At 36.1% G+C, this 25,465-nt stretch overlaps 1 protein-coding gene across 3 annotated transcripts in view; it reads left to right on the top strand.

Moving 5' to 3' along the window:
- The window catches only part of LOC145691009 (uncharacterized), a 156,669-nt gene that overhangs the window by 28,855 nt on the left and 102,349 nt on the right, over nucleotides 1-25,465 (top strand). For 2 of the 3 annotated variants that reach the window (XM_081766505.1, XM_081766506.1), the window contains one exon: nucleotides 772-1,155. The exons of the other annotated variant lie outside the window; for it this stretch is intronic. In XM_081766505.1, coding sequence (XP_081622631.1) covers nucleotides 772-1,155 — 384 coding nt within the window. The remainder of the gene's footprint in view (nucleotides 1-771; nucleotides 1,156-25,465) is intronic. 3 annotated transcript variants of the gene reach the window in all.

The raw sequence follows: 25,465 nt of genomic DNA, 5'->3' as shown, positions 1-25,465 counted from the left end.
GGAATCCGAACCACATGAGCTCCCGCCGGGAATCGAACCCGGGTCTCCCACGCCAAAGGCGCGTACGCTAACCGCTTAGCCACGAAGGAGCTCTCATTTTTAGTCTAATACACAGTTATCTATAAGAAATTAATAAATAACATCTGAGATTCAACACCGCGTTTCTCCAGTTTTGGCGATTTTTTTTTGATACCATTAGAATCAGTATAGGATGACGCACAATCTGGATAAGTAGTACAACTATATCACGATAGATGGCTCTGTTATTCCCTCAAAATAATACCGCGTATATTAAGGCTGACGTTTTTAAACAGTTTTTTGCCTCTCTGGTAAAATTGGTGAAATGTTACTTATGCTGTATTGAATCTCAGACGTCGAAATGAAACTTTGTGTATTTTTGTATTTTTATTTAGAAGCCGATGATTTGATAACTACGCAATCTTCTGGTATCTTTGTTGAGGAAAACAATACCTTGGAGTAGTAGATCTATTTAATGATTTAAATGGCAGTCCTTTGATATCTTCTTTCAAATAATTATAATAAACTTCTTGAAAACACTACAATTTCCCAGAACTCAACTATCGCTGGAAAATACACTGGTATGAAAGATAATAATAAACAAATAAAAGTGTTACATACAGCTGGATTTCAACATGCAAACACGTACGCTTATGATGAGCGTTTTAGCTGTGAGACTCGGATGTAGTAAAACTGTGATCTATTAATATCAAAAGCATTAACTGAAACTTAACCTGTATATTCTTATTGTAGATTCTTCAGAGTGCCAAACTCGCAGGCGTTCCTCTGAATGGCTTTGGGGAAGAAAACTTAAAAGTGGGAAGACTTATATAGAGGTTCTGTTGGAGATTTTGAAGACGGAAACATTTTTTTATCTTTTACGTACAGACGAATCGAAATTAGAAGCATGGGAATTCGTTGCAGATGAAATGTTTAGAAGAGGCGCAGAAATTCCAGGAAACAAGCAACAAGCAGCGTCTACGTGCCGTTCAAAGTGGTATTTATTAAAATTGGCATGCAGTACATACTGGAAAAACATTTCTTTAAAGAGAGAAATGGTTCATGCACCTAAATACTACAATCAAGTGATGGAAATTATGTCTCCTAATAGTATTACTGGCCTGTCTTCTGCAAAGGGTAAGTTGCAATTCAACTTTATTTTGATTATAATATAAGAGTTAGTTTGAACCATGTTTTACGTTAATGTTTGAAATCAATGCACTTTTATTTATAAATAATGAAGTAGCTATTTACTTTTGATACTTTTTTTAAATATAATTTTTCACAATATTTTTCTCTCGTATCGACCTGAGAGCAGCGTTGGCAACACAGATTTTTCAGACTAATATTGAATCCGCTTTTACTCACATCGTTCTGGCTACTTCTTGGTATACCGGAAAACAATATGTTCCACTTACAGCACAATTATGAAGATAGTAAAGCTGTGAGAGACTGGAAAATTGAGAAGCAGTACTTTTGATGTACTAGAAATGAACCAAAGGTAGCAATGGAATTTCATTGTTGGCATATCTAGTACAATTATGGAACTGGATATGTTCAAGTTGGCACAACAGAAAATCTTTATATCAGACGTTTAGATGTTTTAATGGTTAATGATATAATCCCATTCCTTGTGTAGATTGCCCTTGTCTAAAGTGAATTTTTCTTCTGTTGTTTTAATAATAGGATTCATAGACGAATCCTTTTAGTAACGTAAACGTCTTACGTAAAATGTTGATTTCAATTATGGAATGCTTAGATTGGCTTAAGTGTTTGGACAATCCTGAAACTGATAGATTTTTATTCTTGGAATCCATGATATGTTCTTCAAGATAGGCCAGTGATAGGCATATGCATTTTAGGGGAGGGTCAAAAGAGAAAGAAAAAAGCCTTTAGGCAAACCAATAAAATTTCTTAAAAAGAACAATGGTATATGGAACAAAATTCTTGTAATACTAAGCCTTATCACTCATTGACGTTTCTCATAATCTGGTTGGAAGTGAGAAGCATTGATTCTGAGAATTGAAGTTAAATACTCATGTCAGACTTTTTTTTAAATACAACTTTTTCGAACTAATTCTGTTCATTCATCACGTAGGAATCATATTACGGGTCTGATAAAATCTTTCGAAGGGCTGCATCTGACTCGCAGGTCTTAGTTTACCCATGACTGGGATAGCCAATGGGATCATACTATTAACAGTAGAAACATTTAAATGTTTGAAATAAAATAAATATCTAAGTTTATGAAGTAAAAACTTCCCAATATAATTTGCACCAAAATTTCCGAAGTAATAAATTTGTGTAAATTTTCCACAATTGTTCTAGATATGGCAACATTGAAATTTGTAATATTCTCAGAATAAGAAACTGCATAATTTATATCGTTTACCTAAGGTTGTTAAGGCCATTAAGTTTGAGAGGCTCAGATGAATAGAGCCAGAATGGAGGAAATACTTTCAAAATCGTTTGTGGAAACGTTTTGGAAAAAGGTAATTAGGAAGGCCTAGACTCAGATAAGAGGACAATATTAAGGTGAAGTTCGGAGAAATAGGAATAAAAAGTAGAAACTGAATCCAGTTAGCTAAGAACTGAAGTCAATGAAGAGCTTTTCTGAATACTGCACTGCTCCTCCGGTTCATAGACCACAGAGTTAATTTAGTATTAGCCACTTTTATTTGTTTTTTCAGTGCTTCAAATCTTTTGGGACTTTATAATTGTGCTCTATGTGAAAGTTTTTGCTGTCCTGTATATCAAGAAACAGCCAGAAGGATATGAATAGAAGCAATTGAGCGTTGATCTGAGAAAATCTAACCAGAGTTCCTTTCAGGAAGTGAGGAGGAGATATTGCAAAGGTTATAAATTAGAAAACATAGCAAGAATAAATAGTTATTTTATTACTTAACCATATTTGAAGATCATGAAGTTTGAAGAACATATATACCTTAGTTATTGGTTCTTGAATATTATTGTGTTACCTTAAATCCTATGATTTGTACCATGGACATTTTTATATATATTTCAACGAAATGAAGCCGATATTTATAACACTGAGGATTCGATTCCTGTAGCTGTCACTGTTCGGGAAACCAAATTTACAACAAGATATGGTTCGAATTTATTTTTGTCTCACCTCAGAATGTTATATTTATAAACGATTCACGATTCTTAACACTTACTAGTTTGCTGACTAGTTTGCCTGGTTACTGGCCCAGGTAGATGACACTGTTCTTATACAGAGAACGATTCCGATTCAATGTCTCGTATCTAACTCGGCGAAAACACAAACCATTACCTAGGTGAGGGTCGAACCCGGTACAAGGTTCTTTTAGTGACAAGGATCTCCGTAGCACAAGTTCCTTTAGACCATTGTAATGATGATATCTGTATGAAGTATCCTGCGACGCTAATCCATTCAGACAAGCACATCAAACATAAACCAACAAAATAATCTTACACTAACATGCATTAAAATCTAACACAATATATGCCACTGAAATTTTTAAACAAAATAAATAAAACCAATTTTCCTTTTGTATTATATTTATTGCCGTCATTTTTACTGTTACTTTCTTCTTGTTTCACGGCTGATACAACAAATAGTAATTACATTCACAAAAGAAGCACTGTACTGCAAATGTCAGTTTTAATATTTTCATCAAAAATTACTGCATTGGTAGCCTATATTACGTGTCGTCCGTGTACGCACGATGATGTTCACCGACGCGAACGGAACAATGATCGGAAATAACTATTATTGACTTGTAGTTCTGTTTCCATCACATAGTTTTCTTCAAAGTAATTTCTTGTATGTCCATTGCTAAAGCTGACGCGCAACTAACTGGCGTGGTTATATCTTTAATATTCTTCCACATTTCACACAGATCTGCACAAACACTGTTGTTGTTGGGAGAGGGGAGGGGGGAGACATGGGATTTTTCGCAATATGAGGTATTCATGAATTATATTAAAACAGGAGCAGTGAAAGAACATTATTTTTAGATTGATTTTTAATAGTACTATAGAGAGTACTGTAGAAGGTATAAAAAGACAAAAATATCTTAAAATTGGGAAAAACATGATATTACTCAACACGCATAATAAGATCTGAAAATAAAACTGCCACATTATGGAGTATAGTAAAAGATGAAACTACTAATAAAGAACGATTAATTGAAGAAAACATTGAAATTGAATCAAACGGCAATCTTATTAGCGATCCATTTATTATTGTCAATCTGTTCAACAATCACTTTACGAATAAACAGAAAACTATGGGTCCAAACAGCCAGTCTTCTTCAGAGCAGTTATTGTTTAACAAAATAAATAACTCAATGTTTCTTCACCCACAGTCCGAAAATGAAATTTTAACAATAAATAAACGATCTAAATATAAATGGTCCACGGGTCTAGATGAAATACCAATGTCCATTGTAAAAAGAAATAGTATTCAACTAGTAAGACCGTTACATTACTTAATAAATTTGTCTTCTCAACTCGGTGAATTTCCTGACAGATTAAAACATACAAAAATTAAACCTCTACATAAGAAAGGCGTAAAAACAAATGCAGATAATTTTAGACCAATTTCAACACTTTCTCCTTTCTCAAAGATATGTAAATCTGCAATACTTAACCAAATTGTTGCTCTTCTTTCCAAGCACAACATCATTTCTACGTCGCAGCATGGATTTCAAAAGAACAAATCAACAACTACAGCAATGTACAGGGGTTGGACAAAAAAATCTTAAAACACTTCTTACAGCACATTTAAGTTTGGCCCTCCACTGTACAACACGTGTTGCGGTTGCCGATCGTTTTTTGTTTTCAATGTGTTATGTAGGCCTTCCTCTTCAGTCAGCAGTAACCAGTTCATCGGTGAGTGCCGTGGTGTGAACGTGGTGCTGTAAAATGGGCGACCTGAAAGACTTCCAAAGAGACATGATCGTTGATGCCTGTCTGGTTGAAGTTTCAGTGGCATCAGTGGCGAACATTGAGGGGGTATCGAAAGACACTGTGTCCAATGTCTTGAGGGCATACACAATTCATGGGCAGATGACGTCTGCAAAGCACAACAGTAGTCGAAAGACAATCCTGTCAGATAGGAACCGGAGGGCATTAAAACGGATTGTACCAGGTAAAAAGAAGACCACTGCAATGAAAATTACGTCTGAACTCAATTCCGGCCTACAGAACCCGATTTCATCGAAAACAGTGCAACGGGAACTTCATAAAATGAAAATTCATGGCAGGGCCGCTATTGCCAAACCCCTGGTGACAGCAGTAAATGTGAAGAGGCGTATCCAGTGGTGCAAGGACCACACGGCGTGGAATCCTGAGCAGTGGAAACACGTAATGTGGTCCGATGAATTGACCTTCACCTTGTTTCCAACAACCGGTCGTGTTCACGCATGGAGAACACCGTCGCAGGCCTATGATACAGACTGTCTGCTCCCAACTGTAAAGCATGGGGGTGGTTCTGTTACAGTATGGGCAGAGATATCGTGGTTTTCTGCATGTCCCATCATAGCCCTGCATGGAATGATGAATGCTAAGGCGTATGAGGCCATTTTGGAAGACCAGGTTCCACCCATGGCCCAAATATTGTTCCCTGAGGGTTATGGCATCTACCGAAATGATTTGGCACCCTGTCACGCTGCAAAAACGGTGAAACCATGGTTTGAGGAGCATGACCAGGAGCTATCACACCTCCTCTGGGTCCCACAATCACTAGATCTGAACATCATTAAGCCATTGTGGTCTGAGTTAGAAAGGCGTATTCGCTTTCATTACCCTCCACCAGCATCCCTTAAGGAACTCGAGCATGGTTTGGAGGAACAATGGTACAAAATTCCACACACCACGATTCAGGAGCTGTATATCAAAGGTGTCCAAACTCATGAGGTCTGCGCTCACGAGTTCGGAACTCACGCTCACTCGACCTCAATCTCACGAAGTGAGCGTGAGGTTGAGTGAGTGTGAGGTCAGACTGGTTATGTGAGCGTGTGGTTGAGTGAGTGTGAGGTCAGACTGGTTATGTGAGCGTGAGGTTAGAATAATGATGTGAGCGTGAGGTCAGACTGGTTATGTGAGCGTAAGGTTAGAATAATGATGTGAGCATGAGGTCAGACTGGTTATGTGAGCGTGAGGTTGAGTGAGCGTGAGGTCAGACTGGTGAGGTGAGCGTGAGGTCAGACCGGTAAGGTGAGCGTGAGGTCGAAGTGAGTTTGTGAGCGTTAGGTGAAGTGAGCGTGAGGTTGAAATGAGTTTGTGAGCGTGAGGTTGAGTGAGATTAGGTCAGACATGATGTGAGTGTAAGGTCGAGTGAGTGTGAGGTCGAAATGAGTTTGTGAGCGTGAGGTGGAGTGAGGTTGGATCAAAGTAGACACCTGGTTCTTCCAATAGCAGGGAGAAATATATTGTAATTTGAAAACACTGTAGATTTTTTGTTCTCTACACAAAAGATTCTTTTTCTCTATCTGAAGATAACATCTGCTGTGAAACGACCATACTTTGGTCCGCTATCTTTTTTTTTTTTTTTTTGTCTAACTTGGGATCGAAGTTTTAGTGTCTTTGTGATCAGGTATTTCTTAGAAGCAATAAGAAAATAATTGTGGAATGTCTTAATGTTTTGTCAGGCACACTGGAGTATTTGGCCTCGAAATATTGTCAAGAATATTCATCATTTAGTATCATAAAATAACCGATGAAATTAAATTGTTTTGTATTTACCTACATTTGTAAAGATACATTACCGCCAAAACAGGTTTAAATATTTTCCTTTGTCCCTTTAACTATAGCTTTCTCTTGTGATTTCGCTTGCCATTGTTTAATAGGGATTTTGTAGGCTAGGTCAGTATTTTATTTACGAATTTTCTAGAGGCAAGGGGAATCTTTGAATCTTGGGCTAACAGTTAATTACACATGAATTGCAGTCCTCCCCCGCCCTCGGCCGAGGGGAGCCCATCTCTCCAACTACTTGGGAGCAATTTCCCCCCGAATATACTATTTGCCCCCAAAACAGAGTGCTTAAATTCTTAGCGAGATTCCCTCTCCCCAATGAGTTCCCACACTGGTTTGCATGTCGAATACATTGCAGGCTATATCACTTAGTAGCCCTTGTCCATTTTTTCTAAACAGGATCAGTCTATACAGTATTTTCTTCCACCTTCCGTCATAATTTTATCCTTTCAAGCCACAGAGAATACATTCATTCACCTTCACAGTTGCCGTTCCTAAAAGGAAAATTATAGTATAATTAAAAGTGCGATTCTGTCATTTTGAAAGAAAATATGCCCTCCTTCCAAAAAAAAAAAAAAAAAAAAGTCCAACGGGTGCAACCAACGCCCTAAAACCAGCCTGTGGCCATCCCTACCTGCTCCAAATAGAAAATAGGATTTACATATTTTCTGGCCGAGTATTTGAGAGAGACTATTACATCTTGATAAGTATATAGAATTTCATATACACCGGTTATTTACTTGGAAATAAAATTCATATAGTTAGCAAGTAATTGTTTTTGTATAAATATAACTACGCATCACAGCAATAAATATTGGGTTGGCAACTAAGTTCCCGCCATTTTTAGTGTGAGGCACTCATGCTCCACATTTCTGAATTTTACCCATCGAGTTAAGATGCTTCTCTACAGTAGTGTGGGAGCAATCGATTGTCTTTGCCAGTTCCCTTATTTTTTGACGCGGATTTTCATGCAAAAGGTGGTTCAATCGCTCTTCATCGAACTCAACTGGATGGCCAGAACGAGGTGCTCTTTGAGGTCAATATTTTCTTTTTTTGAACTTTGCATACCAATCACGGGCGGTTCTTTTAGCTATAGCACCCACTCCATACACAGCACAAATGTTGCGAGCAGCTTCTACGGTCTTAGAACCTTGATTAAAGGCAAAAACAAGGAGGTGTCGAAAATGCTCATTCTTCTCAACTTGACATTCCATGTTAATAACCTGTAAATAACAAGAAAATGTATCTTAGTAACAACGAAACATATATTTAGGTAGAACAATATATTCTCTTTTGAATGATGTAAAACTTCGTGCCAAAAGTATTAATGTCATACAGATATTTCCAATTTAAGAAAAACGGCGGAAACTTAGTTGCCAACCCAATAAATGTTTTGTATTACTAGGGTAAATGTGCCAGTGCTCGACCACTTAACTCATTTTCGTATAATCCTTTAATCGTTGTTCAGAAAGCGGAACAACTTAGGAGGATACAACTAGCACACATGTGTTCCTAGAGCTATATTTCATCAATATTTTATATAAAACGGAGATAACTTATGTAATATTAGTCGGACAAACACCGATGATTGATTTATTTTTAGTGTTCGACCAGGGCCGGATTTAATGTTTCGAATTTTCGACTACTTGCAATAGTTTTAGTATTGAAACTACCGAGAGTGTCTCTAAAATGACAGAATAACTGTTTGGACTGTTGAAATTTAACTAGATTGACAATGGTAAGGTGGCAGATGTCGAGGGTCACATGCGAAAGATAACTTAGCGAACGGGGCGAAGCGCATCATACGGACCGGCCTCAATGCAAATGTTTCCTGCAAGTATAAGGTTAAAATTTCACTTAACTTCGACCAATGATTCAAGTCTGCAAAATCAATTATTTCTTGGAGAGCTTCATTTTTACTTTATTATTATTATTATTATTATTATTATTATTATTATTATTATTATTATTATTATTATTATTATTATTATTATTATTATTATTGAACTTTGACTTTTTGGGGGGCCGCGGTGGCTCAGTGGTAGAGCGTTTAGCTCTGGTGCGTAGGGACCCGGGTTCGATTCCAGTCCCCGCCAAGTGGACTTTGTGGTGGACAAACATCGTGTGCGTGGGTTTTCTCGGGGTTCTCCCGTTTCCTCCCACTATTTCATCCATTATTTCATCATTACCGTATCCTTTGGCCTAACCGGCGTAACCGTGCGACGTTAAACTCAAAGATTTCGTAAAATCTTTCCGAGTGTGAGGTCAGACGTGAGGTGAGCGTGAGGTCAGACTGGTTATGTGAGCTTGAAGTTGAGTGAGCGTGAGGTCAGATTGGTGATGTGAGCGTGAGGTTGAGTGAGTGTGAGGTCAGACTGGTGAGGTGAACGTGAGGTTGAGTCAGCGTGAGGTCAGACTGGTTATGTGAGCATGAGATTGAGTGAGTGAGGTCAGACTGGTTATGTGAGCGTGAGGTTGAGTGAGTGAGATCAGACTGATGAGGTGAGCGTGAGGTCAGACTGGTGAGGTGAGCGTGAGGTTGAGTCAGCGTGAGGTCAGACTGGTTATGTGAGCATGAGGTTGAGTGAGTGTGAGGTCAGACTGGTTATGTGAGCGTGAGGTCGAAATGATTTTTTGAGCGTGAGGTCAGACTGGTGAGGTGAGCGTGAGGTTGAGTGAACGTGAGGTCGAAATGAGTTTGTAAGAGTGAGGTTGAATGAGGTTAGGTCAAAGTGGTCACCACTACTGTATATATCCATTCCACGTCAGATCCAAGCTGTTTTGGACGCAAAAGGAAGCTCCACACCATACTAGGTATGATATTCACACTTTTGCAAACGTTTTAGATTTTTTTGTCCAACTCCTGTATAATTATATTAAAGAGGTACGGGAAGCATTGGATAATGGGAAGAAGTGTCTAGATATTTTTCTGGATTTGTCAAAGGCTTTTGGTTTAGTACCTCATAATATGCTAATTGAGAAAATAAAAGCCTATGGCTTACGCGGAGTAGTAAATGACTGGTTAAAATCCTATCTGGAAAACCAGACTGAATCGGTCGAAATACTATACACGGATAAAGAAACGTCATCTCGTAGTCATTTCTTGTCACATTCCAACCCGGTTTTAAGCGGTGTTCCGCAGGGCTCGGTTTTGGGACCTGTCCTTTCTCTGCTATACGTTAGTGATTAGGATGGAGCGAATTTTTTTTTTTTTCGAAATTCGAATTTGGATACGGGGCAAAAGTTGCATCATATCGTAGTACTTTACCATAGAAAATTTCAATTCTCTAAAATGATTTTTAGCCGGGGCGCAAGGGGCTTTAAAAAAATTACCTCAGAAATTTAAGAGGACAACAACGACTCACCAACCTTAGGATCACATCCATAGATCATAAGTTAGCTTCAAAGCTATGTTTTGAAGATATTATAAAAACTTTTGCATCCAAAAGAGGCCGTAAGGTTAAATTTTAGTTCCAGGCTTTTTGTGTTTTCATTTAACTTACATCGATTTAAGAGATTTGTAAAATGTTCGAGTATACTCGAGACAACAGCTTCATTGTTTTTCATAATTAAATATTCTATTTTAAAGCAAAATACTGTTGATTCATTCTACACATATCCACATCACAATATAATTCCTAAAACATTGCGATTTGCAGTTATTTCGTTAAGACTGTAAGAATGTGTCAAGTATGCTACTCTCAGATTATTTGTCAATCAGTTACAAAGTAGTTTAGTGTTTTGTCTTGTACTAAAAATTAAAATATGTACTACAATTTTGAAATCAAGCTTTATCACTTGAAGAAAGAATGGAATAGGAGAACTACTGTCTGATGCCAATATCAGGTATAGTTGGGGAGCCTTTTGGTTTGATTGGTCGGGGGGAAGGGGGGGCTAAGGCGAGTTCTTGCCCCGGATGATAACTAGCCTAGTTGTGTTGCTGGGTGGGGAGTAAAAAATGATATTCGGTATTATTGATATTACTTGGACAAAGAAATTCAAGAAAAGAGAAGGAAGGAAAGCCAAAAAGCGATCTTACGGTGAAGCTTTCAACCAGAGTATTACTCTACTAGTTACATTATCGAATCTTCAGACTACTTGTCATCTTCGGAAACAAGATAGGAAGGCAATAAAGAACACATTGAAGCTGGAGGAGATCATATTTTAGTTGGAAATATCCTTTGAAGAAGACAAGAGAGCAAGCACAGATTGGATGCACGCAAATGAGAAAATTCGTCCCAATATTAGCAAAAGTGAAGGAGAAAACCGGTTCGACTAGAAGAAAAATTGTAGCAATTGCTACTGCTGTTTTGGAAGATTTTAAATATGTGAGTCTAGAGCAGTCGCAAAACATAATTGACAGAAGTGAAATTCAAAGAGAGATTGTGAAAAATGGTATAAGTGTAAGAACTGTTAATAAAGTGAAACCCCGTGCCATCTATTTTGATTGGAAGAAAGACCAAACGCTCACGATGTCCGGAAGTCAGAGATATGAAGATGGAAGAACATTATTCTATCCGTGTAGAAACGGGTAACAAATTTCTAGGCTATGCCGGAAATGCTTTGACCGGATCAGCATCAGCAAAGAATATTGCTATTTCATCCGCCGCGAATTACAAGAAAATAGTGTGGACCTATCAGATGTGGTAGCTATCGGCTGCGATGCCACTAATATTAATGTTGGGTCAAAAGGAGGAGTGATTAGAGTGCTCGAAAACCATTAAGGGAGGCCCTTGCAGTGGTGCATATGCTTATTGCATTTCATTGAACTACCACTTCGTCATTTACTAAAAGAAATTGGTGGTGTTAAGTATTGGCCCTTACACTTTCTTTGGCTCTATTGGTAGATCATTTGTGAATTGTGAAACAAATTCAGTGTACGGTTTTTCAGAACCTCCTACACTCCTAAATGTGCTTGATCTCAGTTATGATCAGAGGTACTTGTGTGAAATACTCCAATCTGTCATAAGATGAGACTGATAAAAGCCTAACAAATTAAGAAACTTGGGAAACTTGGGCATGTTCGCTGGTTAACAGTGGCTTACAGACTTTTGCGTCTATAGGTGTATATATCAATGCTAAATCCTTCAGAGAAGGTCAAAACTCTATCAAAGTTCGTGGTAAAAGTATATGCACCAGTGTGGTTCAACATCAAACTGAAACCTGTTATCAAATACGGAGCTAAACATTTGTTCCTGACCATAAAACTATCGCGATGTTTGCAAGAACCATACAAGACTCCAGTCAATAAAGTAATTTCCAGAAATTCATTCTATGAGAATCCTTAAAACATTCTCATTGCCATGATTGGTGTCGACAGATCAACTACACGAATCCTTGCTGCTGATAAAATATTCCAGTCCAGAAAGCAGTGTAAACCTTCTGAAATTCGTTCCTTCGAAGTGCCAGTATTAAACTTCGAGACTAATAATTACGCAGTAATGATAAACTGGAATGAGTGTAACATAACAGAAGGCTAATACTGACTTATGAGACAGATGAAAAATTGCAAGAAATTCGCACTTCAGAAAATACATGTGTTGATATCCATGATTTCAAATGTCATACGCAAGTAGTGGAAAGATTAGTGAAAATAATTAGTGAGACTTCTTTCAGTATGTGGGGCACGAGAGAGCGATTTCTTTATTCGTTCCAAAATTTACTCGAGAAAATACACGCCTACTTTTGAGACAAAGTCGCAGTATTTTGCAGGAAGACGTGAACGAAACTTTGTAACATTTAATCTAATGTTGGCGGGTGTGTGGGATTGAACTCGACGGAAGCCACCTCTTAGTTGTGAATTCTGGCTTGATGTAGCCTGTAACACAGAATATAAACTTTGGTAGCTTTAGAAATTCAACTCGTCACGACAACGAATCTTAACACCTTCAAATCACAGCCTACTTCAAGTGAAGAGCTGTCTAATAATTACACAAATACACAACAAACATGTATTTGTTTACAAAATCTAAGAAACTTAAGGCCCATTGAGCCCCAGCTAAAAATATTTTAGAGAATTGAAATTTTCCATAGTAAAGTACTACGATATGATGCAACTTTTGCCTCATATCCAAATTCGAATTTAGATTAAAAAAAAAAAAAGAAAAAAAATTGGCCTCTTTTCACTTATTTGCATAATCTATCAAACTTAAGGTCCATTGCGCCCCGGCTAAAAATTATTTTAGAGAATTGAAATTTTCCATGGTAAAGTACTATAATATCATACAACTTTTTCCCCCTATTCAAAATCGAATTTCAAAAAAAAAATTTTTTTGGGCCTCTTTTCACTCCACCCTAATAATGATGTTCCTAACTACATTCACTCGGGGGAGTCAACTTTATATGCAGATGATGCAAGTTTTTTCATTACAGGTGAAAATTACGATACACTGCAACAGGAAATAAAAAGCATAAACAATCAATTACAAAAATGGTTTACTTTGCACGGTTTAAAAGTAAATACAGAAAAATCGGTGGCCCTGAACTTGGGATACTCCCTTACTTGGGATACTCACATAATGTCGTTAGCACGAAAACTTAATAATGTTTTCTATGCCTTGAAAGTTATTAAAAATAGTTTGGCTATAAATAGCTGTAGAAGCATTATTTTGGTATCTTTCAATCTTTGTTAATGTACGGCATTATCTTCTGGGGAAATGATTCAAGAAGTAAATTAATCTTCCGTCTTCAAAATAAAAAGTTGTTAGAGTATTAGCGAATGCGAGAGTAAACGAACCATCTAAAAAAACTTTTTATAAGACTACAAATATTACCACTGCCATGTCCTTATGTATTACAGTTATTAATTTTCTCGCGCCAAAATCTTAATACATTCTTTGCAAATAAAGGAAACTTTCACTGTCATAATACTAGATATAGGGAAAATCTTCCCATTCAAAATCACCGTATGGCATTGTTTCAAAACGGTCCCATATACTCAGGTCCAACATTATATAATAATCTTCCTAAAGATATTCGTAACATTGAATCAATGAATGTATGTAAATCAGTTACAGAGAAGTATCTATTGGACAATTGGTTTTACTCAGTGGATGAATACCTATCTGCTAAATGCAGCTTGTAGATTGTATGGTGTAATTTTGTCTCATATAATAACATAGCGTTATTGTCTTTCAGTTTGTAATAACTATTTCTTTGTATCTATTTATTGACTTGTCCGATTCATACGCTCGTCTACCTTCGAGCTTCATGTATGACTTGTAGATGAAAATAAAATGAAATGAAATGAAATAGTATTCAAATAAAAGTTTGATGTTCGCGAATAATCTGGAAGTAACTATATATATATTTGAAAAAACGAAACACAACTATGGGCGTGCCTAAAAGGGAAGAGACGAACGCTGTGATCATGTGTGGTCTGTCGCTGTACTTGGAAAGCTACACACACATCAATGGCGTATTTACGATTCTGTTTCGGGGGGAGGTTTTGCTAACTTTCGGGGGGGCTTTGCCTGAAAATGTGAAAATTCTGCAAGATATTTCGTACACTTTACTATAGTAAGATTTCGGGGGGGGGGTTAAGCCCGGAAGCCCCCCCCCCTAAATACACCACTGACACACATGCACTTTGAGAGATGTGATGATGTACTTACTTTTCTTGTAGAAGGATGATTCCTAACTGGATTACTTATTAAAAGAATTGAACAGTATTCACAACAATTTAACATTCACCGTTGAGAAAGAGAAGGATGGCAGTCTTACGTACTGAGAACTTAATATTAGAAGGTATAACCTTAAATTCATTACCAGTGCCCACCACAAGTCCAAAGTCGGTTCACAGTACATTCATTATAAATGTGCACATTCAGCAGGTATCAAAGCTAACATTTGGAAAAATTTCTTTTTGCATGCCATACGTCTTACTTTCTTAAAAACAGATTTACAGACAGAGATTGAATACCTGATGAAGCTGGGTAGTTTGAATGGGTACCCAGCTTCGTTATTAAATAATTGGTATAATCAGATTATAACGAATTTAAGTTCTTATAAACCTGAAACCATCATAAAAGATAAAAATTTGGGTTGGATTGCCTATTTTCTTCAGATTGACAACTGCATTAAATAGTGTTTATCCACAATACGGTTTTCGTACAGATTTGAAGCCCCCAAAACTTTGGAAAAAAACATTACCGAATTTAAGAGTTATTACACAGATTCCACGTATTTATGAAATAAAATGCAGTTGCAAAGAAAAGTTTTATATAGGCAAAACGTAAAAAAATCTAAAAGTCCGTGTAAAGGAACATATTTGAGATTCGAAAGAGGAAAATCCGGTGTCAGGTTTATCGTTGCATTTAAAAGAAACGCAACACAGGTAAAGATTCAAAAATTTTATTGGGAGCTAGAAATGAAGTAGAAAGACTGATTTTTGAAAATTTATTTATTCATTAAAAAAAAAAAAAAAGTTGAATTTAGACAAGGGATAGGCCTAGTTGAGTGACGAATGAGAGGCGGTAATTACAAAATGTTAACAGCATTGGCATGACAATAAAAATAATAACCTGAGTTGGCAACCTTCCAACAAGGAACAAGAAAGGCTCACAAATTGACTCCACTATATTTTAGTTCGTATCATCTTCATCCTTTGATCACTGACGTGCTTGACAACATGTTTCCATACAACAAAGCTCTTCACTTAGTAAGTCCTTTCTATTATTATTCCTTGATGTTTCTATTCTTTTTCTGTTCTGTTCTGTTCTTTTTCTGTTATTCTGTTTCTATTCCTATTTTTAACCTCTAAGGGAGAGTCGAATACTTGGAAGTTTAAAGAAAATTGAGGAATTACAGAAATCTGTGAGTGGAATGATAGTATTCCTGAGCGTGGTTCTGTATTGTCTGATATCCTATAGACCTTTTTCTTTTCATACACTTTCTTAGATGTTAAAGAATATAATTGGCTTAAAGATCTTGAAGCACTGTAGTAGAGGGAAAACATACAGGTTGTCAGAAACTCATCCAAAGAATGAAAACAGTTTTGCTGTGGTAGAAAAACAAATATAAGAGCAAAGCTTTAGCATAGTTATTAAATGCCTCTATGAAATATGAAAAATTCTTGAAATATATATATATATATATATATATATATATATATATATATATATATATATATATTGTCACGCATTTTTGAAGTATTTAGGCTTTTAGAAAAATTTTTAAAAACAAAATTAAATCAGTTTCACGTCCCACTTACTGATTTAATTTATGATGAGAATGTGTAGGCTAAAGGCGATATTTATGATAAGAATGTTTAAAATGGTAAAAGGGAAAAAGTGGGAGAGAACAGCAGAACCCCGAGAAAACTCCCACATGTGGTGTTTGTTCATTAAAACGCCCATTTGGCATGAGCTGAGATCGAACGAGGAACCCCACGCGCCAGAGGTGAACGCTTTACCACTCAGCTACCGCGGCCCTGTGTATCGTGGGAAACTTGAATTGGCTTCGGATGACATGATGAGACGGAGAATTCAAACTACAAAGACTCTTTAATTACATTGCAATGCTTGATAATGTTTAAAAGACGATTTGGAAAGTACAAGTACCTCTAAAGGTGCTTTAAAACTATATAAAGTTCACTTCTGTGTGGGATTGGATAGAGCATATTGTATCTAGGTAAGGTGATGAAACTACAGATAACTGATTCACAGTCATTAATTTTGAGAGATCAAATCAAGTAGAAAGTATTGGAAAATTTCTGAGGTTATTTTAAAGTGTACGACAGGACTGTTGGTGGCTTAGCGGTAACGATTCGAGAGCAATCAAATAAATAAGAGTAGAGAAATTCCCAGAGAATCTCGTTTGTCAAATATGGGATGGAGCATCAGTAAGAGCAAACAGGGGGGTGGAGTCCATTGTTTACAAAATAATAATAATAATAATTAATAAATAAATAAATAAAAATCCCAATGTAATATAGATTGATTGGTACATGCATCAGGGAAACTCGAGCTGAGAATAGCACTTCCCGTACAAAATACATTTTTTTTTTTTTTAGAATTAACGAAAAATAAGGTTTCTGGTACTTTTTTCAAATCTACAAAAAGATCATTTCACAAAATATGCTATATATTGTCCAACCTACGATGTAATATTTCCAACTTCGTAGAGTTAATACTGTTTTTGAGCAAAAAGATGATTTTGCTTAAATATTTTGAGGAAAGCTATAAGACACCGAAATAAGTGACAAAAAATAGTATAATGAAACAACAGAATCTGTGCAAACGTTGCAAGATTCTTACAGTTCATTTACTGGCTCGGTTCTGTCACATCACCATTGCGCAAGCTTGTATCCTCTTTGATTATATGACCATAAATAGAACATTCATGGTATTGAAGTCTGGAGATCTTCAAATGATTTTGTTCGTGACGATAATGCTCACAAAATGTATGAAAATGATGAAATGATCCGTTGATGAAAAACCAACGTTGAACAAGAAAATAGTAACAGCAATACGTTGACAGCTCTAAAGTTTTGTCATATGATTAGAATATTAAAGGTAGGTATGATTATAGTGTTAATGATAGGTTTCAGTTTTCAAGTCGTTTTTATACCTCAAATCTATTTCTCGTTGACAAGATTCACGAATGCTTCAACTAATTCCCTAAGAGTCAATTTCAGACAAGTTTGAAAATGTTGAATAAGTAGTCCAAAATTTCAAACTGGATTAGAATTATTGTAACCATTCTCAGAGCATATGATGATGATAATAATAATAATTGTCCAATGAGGACTAAGGAAGCGGAACTATTCTTGTCTACGCTTATTGTTGCTCAATTTCATAAGGAACGATACCTGAACGCTGTGACAATGCTGTCATTGGAGTAAAGCATAGTAAATGTGTTCCGAACTTCATTAAGTATGTAGTCGACGAACTTATTACGACCAAAAATAGAAGAGTAATAATGATGTACGAAAATAGCATATAACCTTTGCTTAAGTGACCACTACCATTATCCTAAAATGCAGATATTTTGGATATATCCTACCCATTTTGAACTTCATGAATCACCACTGGCCCATTGCCCTTACTAAGACACGGGAATCCACTGAGCACATATTTAGAAGTCACATCTACCAATAACCAAAATTTCAATCGAAATGCATCGTCTTGACACGTATTGTTGGCAAATGCATTGTATTTATTGCATTCCGCGTACTAAGTGCATGTCCAAGTTGCATCTTGGTATGGATCGTGTTTACAGTTAGTTAATTGATTACAGTATATAAACTACTCTTTGTATGAATGATGCTATGTAGCACAAATAATAATTGTAATATTTGTTTTAGAATTATAGTTTGTGTTCTCCATTAAGAAATTGATCGACTGAATAAAAGATACCATTTAATATAAGAACTTATGTAGACATTTGTTCATTCTAAAGTTTTGTTAAGTGATTAAACAATTTAATTGATGCCCAGAAAAGCTTTTCTTATGTTTCCAGGCTACATAAACGAGCATATGTATTTCCTTTTGTTCTTGTGTTATGATTACGTATTGTGCGTCTTGCTTTCCGCACTGTGTAATGTGTACGTAAAGTAAACCGAAGAAGTATATAAAAGCTTAGGGATTCAGCTGATTTTTCTTTTTTATATAGTTGATTTATGTAATAATCAAATTTGTGATTTTGATCCAGGAATACATCTAAATACTTGGCTGTGGATATGTCTATGTAGAATTTTAGTTCTTGAGACTTATGCATATTTCGTTTATTCCTTTTGCTATTCTGTGGTAGGATAAGTAGAAAAATGAAATGAAATCTTTGAGTTTTACGTCCCGCGGTTATGCCGGTTAGGCTAAAGGAGACGGTGATAATGAGTAATGAGTGAAATGGTGGAATGAAGAAAGTGAGAGGAAACGGGAGAACCCCGAGAAAACCCACGCACACGGTGTTTGTCCACCACAAAGTTCACTTGGCGGGGGCTAGGATTGAACCCGGGACCCCAAGCACCAGAGGTGAACGCTCTACCACTGAGCCACCGCGGCCCCCGTAGGATAAGTAGATATTTTGTTTTTGATTCAGTTAGCTTGTTTTCCTCAAACATTCTTAGGGGTCGTTTAGTGTTTTGTTATTTTATTTATTTATTTATTTGTAGTGTTTTTTTTATATCCTTTCGTATTATTAATGGGGACGTATCATCTGAAGAAGAGTGATATGAACAGCCCCACGGCAGGTGGAAGGTCGTTTATATACAGTAAGAACAGCAATGTCGTAGTATACTCTCTTATAGTAATCCTAGATATATTTGCGTTACATCTACGGATTTGTTGGACACATACTAAATAAATTTCCAGCAAACATTTGTTGGAAATAGTTCCTTATCAGCAATAACGTCCTCTTGAGGCCTGAAATTTCATTTATAATTGTCGATGAGTGGATGCCATATGGAGGAAGTCATTGTAAATTTATATTTTTTAGTAGTTTTGATCTACAACTTTTTCCCCACCAAACTGTAGAAATTTCATAACCTTTCAAAACATATTCCTGCTTATTCTAAAACGGTGGTCCATATTGTTTGCTCGATAACTCACCTATATTAATATTTCCTTCGGTTGCTCCACGGTAAATTTTTATTGCTAAAAATGCCTTGATTTTTTTCAGCTAGTGTCTTCTATGTAATATATATCTAATACTTTGTATTTCTGTTCTTGTTTTTGTTTTCTCCCACATTATTCTTCTAATAAAACTCGATACTAAGTAGTACTCTTATTAATTTTCCTGTTACTTAATATAATACGGAAAGAATCGCTTGGTGCTTCTAGATATATCAAGCTGAAACTCCTCACATCACAACACTACTTTTTCAAATTCCTAGTAAATACGTCAAATTGATAGTAAGTAGAACTCAGAGAGTATGGAAGACTTATTCAAGGAAACAGTTAAAAGGGAACAAGATATAAAACTGTAAGCAGTCTAAATCAAATACTTGGTGTTATTTCTAGAGTTGACAGTGACCTGTCCCACCATAAAGTCATAGATCCCACACTGTTGTACTATGGAATACGTTCTAAAGTTTGCATAGGAAAGAGCCATGACGTATCCTTCGGAAAAACAGTTTTATCTGACGGCATTTTACCATCTACTACACATTAACTCTGATGCGCAACAGGTAGGAGATTGATGTACGTATTCGTAGCTTCGTTCATTAGCAGAACTTAGTTTAACCGGTGTCGCTATCCTCAAGTTTTTTGGAAGGAGACGGATTAGATACTGTTGAAGAACTTTTTCAGATGAAATTTTCAAGTTTATACCAAGAGTTAAATAATTGTGAACTGGAGATAGGATAAAAAACAAGGAAAGTTAGAGTGATATGGAAACTGAAACATAATCTGTTTTCTTCGATGAATGAAGGTTTTATTAGAAAGCCACAGAACGCATTTCTTTCGAAACTTCCATTGACTATCCCTTTCTGAAAAACAGTTTGTCATAATTTAAGGTGGACTCTGTACAACCATTACTTCACTGAGATAAGTGAAAGACATTAGAAAGCGGGGTTGGCTGGTTTAAACCAAGGTAGTTTAAACCAGCTGGTTTAAAAAAGCCAACTGGTTTAAACCAAAAAATGAAAAATGCTTGTAAAAGTGTAATTGTTCGTAAAATCTTGATGAACACATATTTGTAGGTTATCACGTTTCACTCCCGTATATTATTCGTATTATATTCAGACCTAAATTCCACATTCATTACTCAAAGAGATTATACTACAAAAGCAACTTTATAGATATATATATACAGGGTGGTTCAGTAATGTTGGACAGCCCTGAATAAATCGGAAACCAGAAGAGATATTAGCAAGAGTGTGGTGGATCCAGATACTTCTGGAAGGGGGACGTCTTTTGAGGTACCACACAATGTTACCAGGTCAACAGTGTTGCCAGCTCAGTACAAAGTTGTATTTTTTTAAATGGAACATATAGAAGTTTATGGCATCAAAAGAATTAGTACAGAATGTGAATACCAACAAGTCAAAGCGCATTTGTCAGTGTTGCCAAATAAGGAAGTTATAAAGCTTCAAAGAACAAGAAATTAAAGTGTCCGTAGGGCAAAACTAGCAAAAAGGCAAGAAAAATAATACTACGGAATGAAAAGGAGTAACAGAAAGAGTAAACCAAAGAACGCACAGCATCCAGTGAGTAACAGGGTTGCCACAGCAAAGGGGGAAAAAATTGAAAATTTTGCAGTTGCTATAGGAGGAAAAGTGCCCATATGACATAATGCTGGAAACACCATAGAAAGTCTATGAAAGAGTCAGGAATCCTAATAGCGTTTGTTCCAAAGCGATATCTCTAACCGTTTTCGAGATACACCAAAGGTGTGCGGGGTTTCCAACACTGCATAATTGATTTGACGATTAGACCCGTGTAGTTCTTACATTTTGTTGGGCGTAACATTTTCATTACTCGTTCCTGTAGTTTGGGGGGCGAGGGAATTATTATGCAGTGTTGCAAACTCCGCACACCTTTGGTGTATCTCGGAAACGGTTAGAGATATTGCTTTCGAACAAACGCTATTAGGATTCCTGAATCTTACATAGACTTTCTATGGTGTTTCCAGCATTATGTCATATGGGCACTTTTCCTCCTATAGCAACTGCAAAATTTTCAATTTTTTCCCCCTTTGCTGTGGCAATCCTGTTACTCACTGGATGCTGTGCGTTCTTTGGTTTACTCTTTCTGTTACTCCTTTTCATTTTTTGGATTAATATATCCTTCGTAAGGAAAAGCCCTGAGTTGATTTTTAATTACAACTTTACATAAGTTCCTAACTCTGCGAGTGACATCATCAATTTTACCCTCGACATCGAACTGTACATTTCCATTATTAGTTTTTGGGATCGGTTGGCTAATTCGCGAGCTCCTGCACTCTTTTCATAATACTTCTGTGTAACCTACCTACACTATCTTCTTGTTCTTTCAACTTATCTTGAACAAAAGCAATTTTATCATTTACCGAATTAACATAGGAGTGTAATTCTTTTACGTTAGTTCCAATATAAGTATAATGTTCATTGACATCCCCTCATAACTTCTAAGGTGGCAAAGCTTTGAATTAACAGCATGAGTTTTGACTATGTTACGGTCTACACTGTTCTTTTACACTATTTAATTATTTATCTTGAAAGGTTATTTTTCCTTGAAAATGTATTGAGAATCTTTCGGAGTTGTCTGAAGAAACTCGTTTCACTTTATCTACTCACTTCAGATTTTGTATTCAAACTCCAAACTAAAATTAATTAAATTGCTTTCGAATTTCCAACTTAATTCAATTATCAGTGTTTCCAAATCTTCATGAACTTGTGTAGAAGTTTTATCTAAAGCTTCTTGCAACCCAAGGAGTTTATTTTCTAACTTTGTTAATTTACTTGAAACCTCATTAGAAAACTTCTCTAATTGTTCTACGTAAATTTTAGGATTTGTTAATAGCTTCAAGTATAGTATGCAGAATCAAATTATCGTTATCGGAGAACATTCCGTAAGTATAGAGTTTGGATTGGAATAACTGCAAGTTAGTATATTGAGCGCTAGGTGAAGGAAAAGCAACTATAACTGCTCCATCCTTCCCGTATGTAAACACCAATTGTTAATCACCAAATATGTATCTAACTAGCAAATACAAAACATGAACATAATTTACATTATCAATACATGACCTTCTAACTAATTTATTTGTTAATTAAGTGTACTACAAACCCATTATAATGCACATCTATATTTTAGTAATGCATGTTGATGATTCAAAATAACTATCCATTTCTTGTAAAGTTCGTAAATCTGAAACTATTTATCAGATCCGCTCACATCACGTACGAAATACACGGTGAAGATTCGGAATAAATTTCAGATAATATTTAAACTCTTTACCAAGTATCCATCGCTTATTTGAAGAATAATTATGATGTGGAGTTATACACCATTGTTCAGTCAGATCCGAAGTTCTCTGTATTTATCTCCCAGCTAAGCCTACGTAAGAACTTGTTACGGTTTATTTCGCTCTCTTCCTTTCCTCAGAATTTGGCCTAGGTTGAATACTCTCCTGGGTACTGAAGGTACTCCAGGCTATCCAACCGTAACTTAAATTGTATTTGCGCAACGGAAAAAAAAACTGAAATTAAAATATGAAAGAAAAATAAAATAACATCTGCAATAACGAAGAAAGGAAGATTTTTTTTAAAAAAAAGAATGAAATATAAAATAAAATAAAAAAAAACTATACTCTGAATCAGGATCTTTTCTCCTGTTGAGGCCACCGTGAGAAGCAAGGTAACTGTTGATGATAACCTTTACGTTAATTCCTTCATTCTAATGACCACTTGGCAAATATTATTAATCCAGCTTATAACTAATGGATATTCAGATCTCATAATACAATGACTACTACTTTATACAGTACAAACTAAATTTATTGTTAGAACAGAAAAAAAAGAAAACTACATGACAGAGCTCCCCTTCCCGCACGGGGAGGAAAAAGACTAAAGCACACATTGCAAGAAAAAAAAGTATAATTAGGTTTAAAAATTTAGTTCTTAATTCCAAATTTTATCTTCACCAATCTTATTTTCACAAGAATTTCCACGCGAACAGAACACATTTTTAATGCACCTCTTAAATTTCCAAGGGATAATTTAGTTCAGGTTATAGTTAGTTAGTTTCGTACAATATAAACTCTGTTTCGTCAATCCGATTTTTAGTGCAAGTACATTTTTGAATTTTGAAGATTTAGAATTACATAGAGCAAAAATACAAGTCCTGTTTATATCGGGTTGACTAAAAAAAAAAAAAAAAGAATTGTTATGTTGCCTGAATTCAACTTCGTCACGATTTAGTATTAATTTTTACAGTTGTTTTAAAACACTATTACATCATTTGAAAGGGGGTGGTAACATTTCCTTGGCTTGCTGACATACAATAGGAATACAGAAGAAAAAACTATTACAAGGTTTTACAGCATACTTATTAAATCGGTTCACAATCTGAATACAATGTTCACCCAACAGCTTTCGTAATGGCTGAGCACCCTATGAAAGTGGCAGCGGTGGAGATAGAGAATGGCCGGGCCTACTTGAACACACTGAAGAAATAAAATGTTATCTTCCTTCGAGCGGGCAACCTGTCTATCTCAGGCGCAACACGTCTCTAAATACGCACTTTCTTCAGATATTTAATTATTTCTTCGCCCATGGCTCGTTAAATCGCAACTTCTCTAGTCTCACTTTTGTACAGCACAAATTTTCAACTACCGATCGTATCTGCCAAATAATATTTCTTTAAACTACAGGGTGAGCGGACAAGCTTCAGGTAATTCCATTATCACAAGCATTTATGTTAACAACATGTCAGCAGGATAGAGAGAGAGAGAGCAGTGAACGTTCTAAACATCACCCCGGTTTATCCTTCTATACGTAAAGTTTACTAGGAGGGTCCTAAGAACCACAAACAACAGAGCGCATTTTGAACTGTGTACACAGTAGTTAACGATACTAAAACTAACCTAACCATTATAACTAACAAACAAAGAAATAAATTCATACTAAACAAGATTTAAACGCAGATTTGATATGGAGAGGTGCTAACCTATACGTGGAATTTGACATTTGGAGTTCTGACCAAGGCAAGTGGAAGCGGAAGTGAAGGGAGAGGAAGGACGAATTCTATCACCCAGGCGACTGGGGACCCATGCTTGACTGGAAACAGTTACTTTAGGCGATCATAATTTTTCAGCTTTCATTACTCGGAAGAAACTTAACTGCTGTTACCGTTACCATCGTAAAAATAAATAAATAAATAAATAAAAATACAATAAGCAGTCCTATCTATTGAAATTTATTCCCCCTTTTTTCGTTCTTCACATGTAAACTTCCGAAATTGGAATTTTAAAGAAGGTTCATAGTTCCAAATTTGAAGGTTTGTCACGATTTGTAAACATCAGCCAATTCGTCCGAAACCAAATTTAAACAGCAACAGTCACTTTCCCCTACGCCTGGAATCTTCCGAACCGCATGTCCCTTCCGGATTTACAATTGATCTTCTAGATTTACTCCAGCCGCATTATAAATAAAAAAAAAAAAGCATTGATGTTACCTTGTAATCCTGGAAACCACCGGTCAAACCTTATAATTGTTACGTCCACTGCGAACTAATCCATTATGGGTGAAGGGACGAGGAATCCATAAGCATCATCACCAGGGACGAGGAATTCTGTCTTAGTTGATCGAATTATTACACTCACTTCATTGCTGTCATTTAGGCCTTCTCCCACCTACCGGTTTGTGTTTTTCACTAATAACTCACATATTAAGCGTGGTGGATTGCTTTTAAATTCAAGGTTTTAGTCTACCTTAAGTGCCTGACATGCTAACACACGCCATATTCACGCGGAAAAAGGACGCTAGACGCCCCTTCCCGGCGAAGGATAGCTTCACTTCGCCCCCCCCTTTTTCTGATTGGTACAGACTACCGGAAAATATTGAAATTTTGACATGCTTATCGACCTAATATATATATATTTTAAAAACAGTTGCAATTAAAGTAAAAATATCTAAATTAATTACTTACTAGAAATAGATTCTAATTTAATTTAAAAAAATTACTTGATATCCTTTGTTTTTCGTTTTAACTTTTCTCACTTGGTGGCAGCACATTCACGCACAGCGAGGACTATAAACGAACTCTTAATGTGGCTTTGGATCGAA

The sequence above is a fragment of the Thermobia domestica genome, chromosome 7 (assembly GCF_964235325.1).
Source record: "Thermobia domestica chromosome 7, izTheDome1.hap1.1, whole genome shotgun sequence".
Classification (NCBI taxonomy): domain Eukaryota; kingdom Metazoa; phylum Arthropoda; class Insecta; order Zygentoma; family Lepismatidae; genus Thermobia; species Thermobia domestica.
This window is presented reverse-complemented; position numbering and strand designations above follow the sequence as displayed.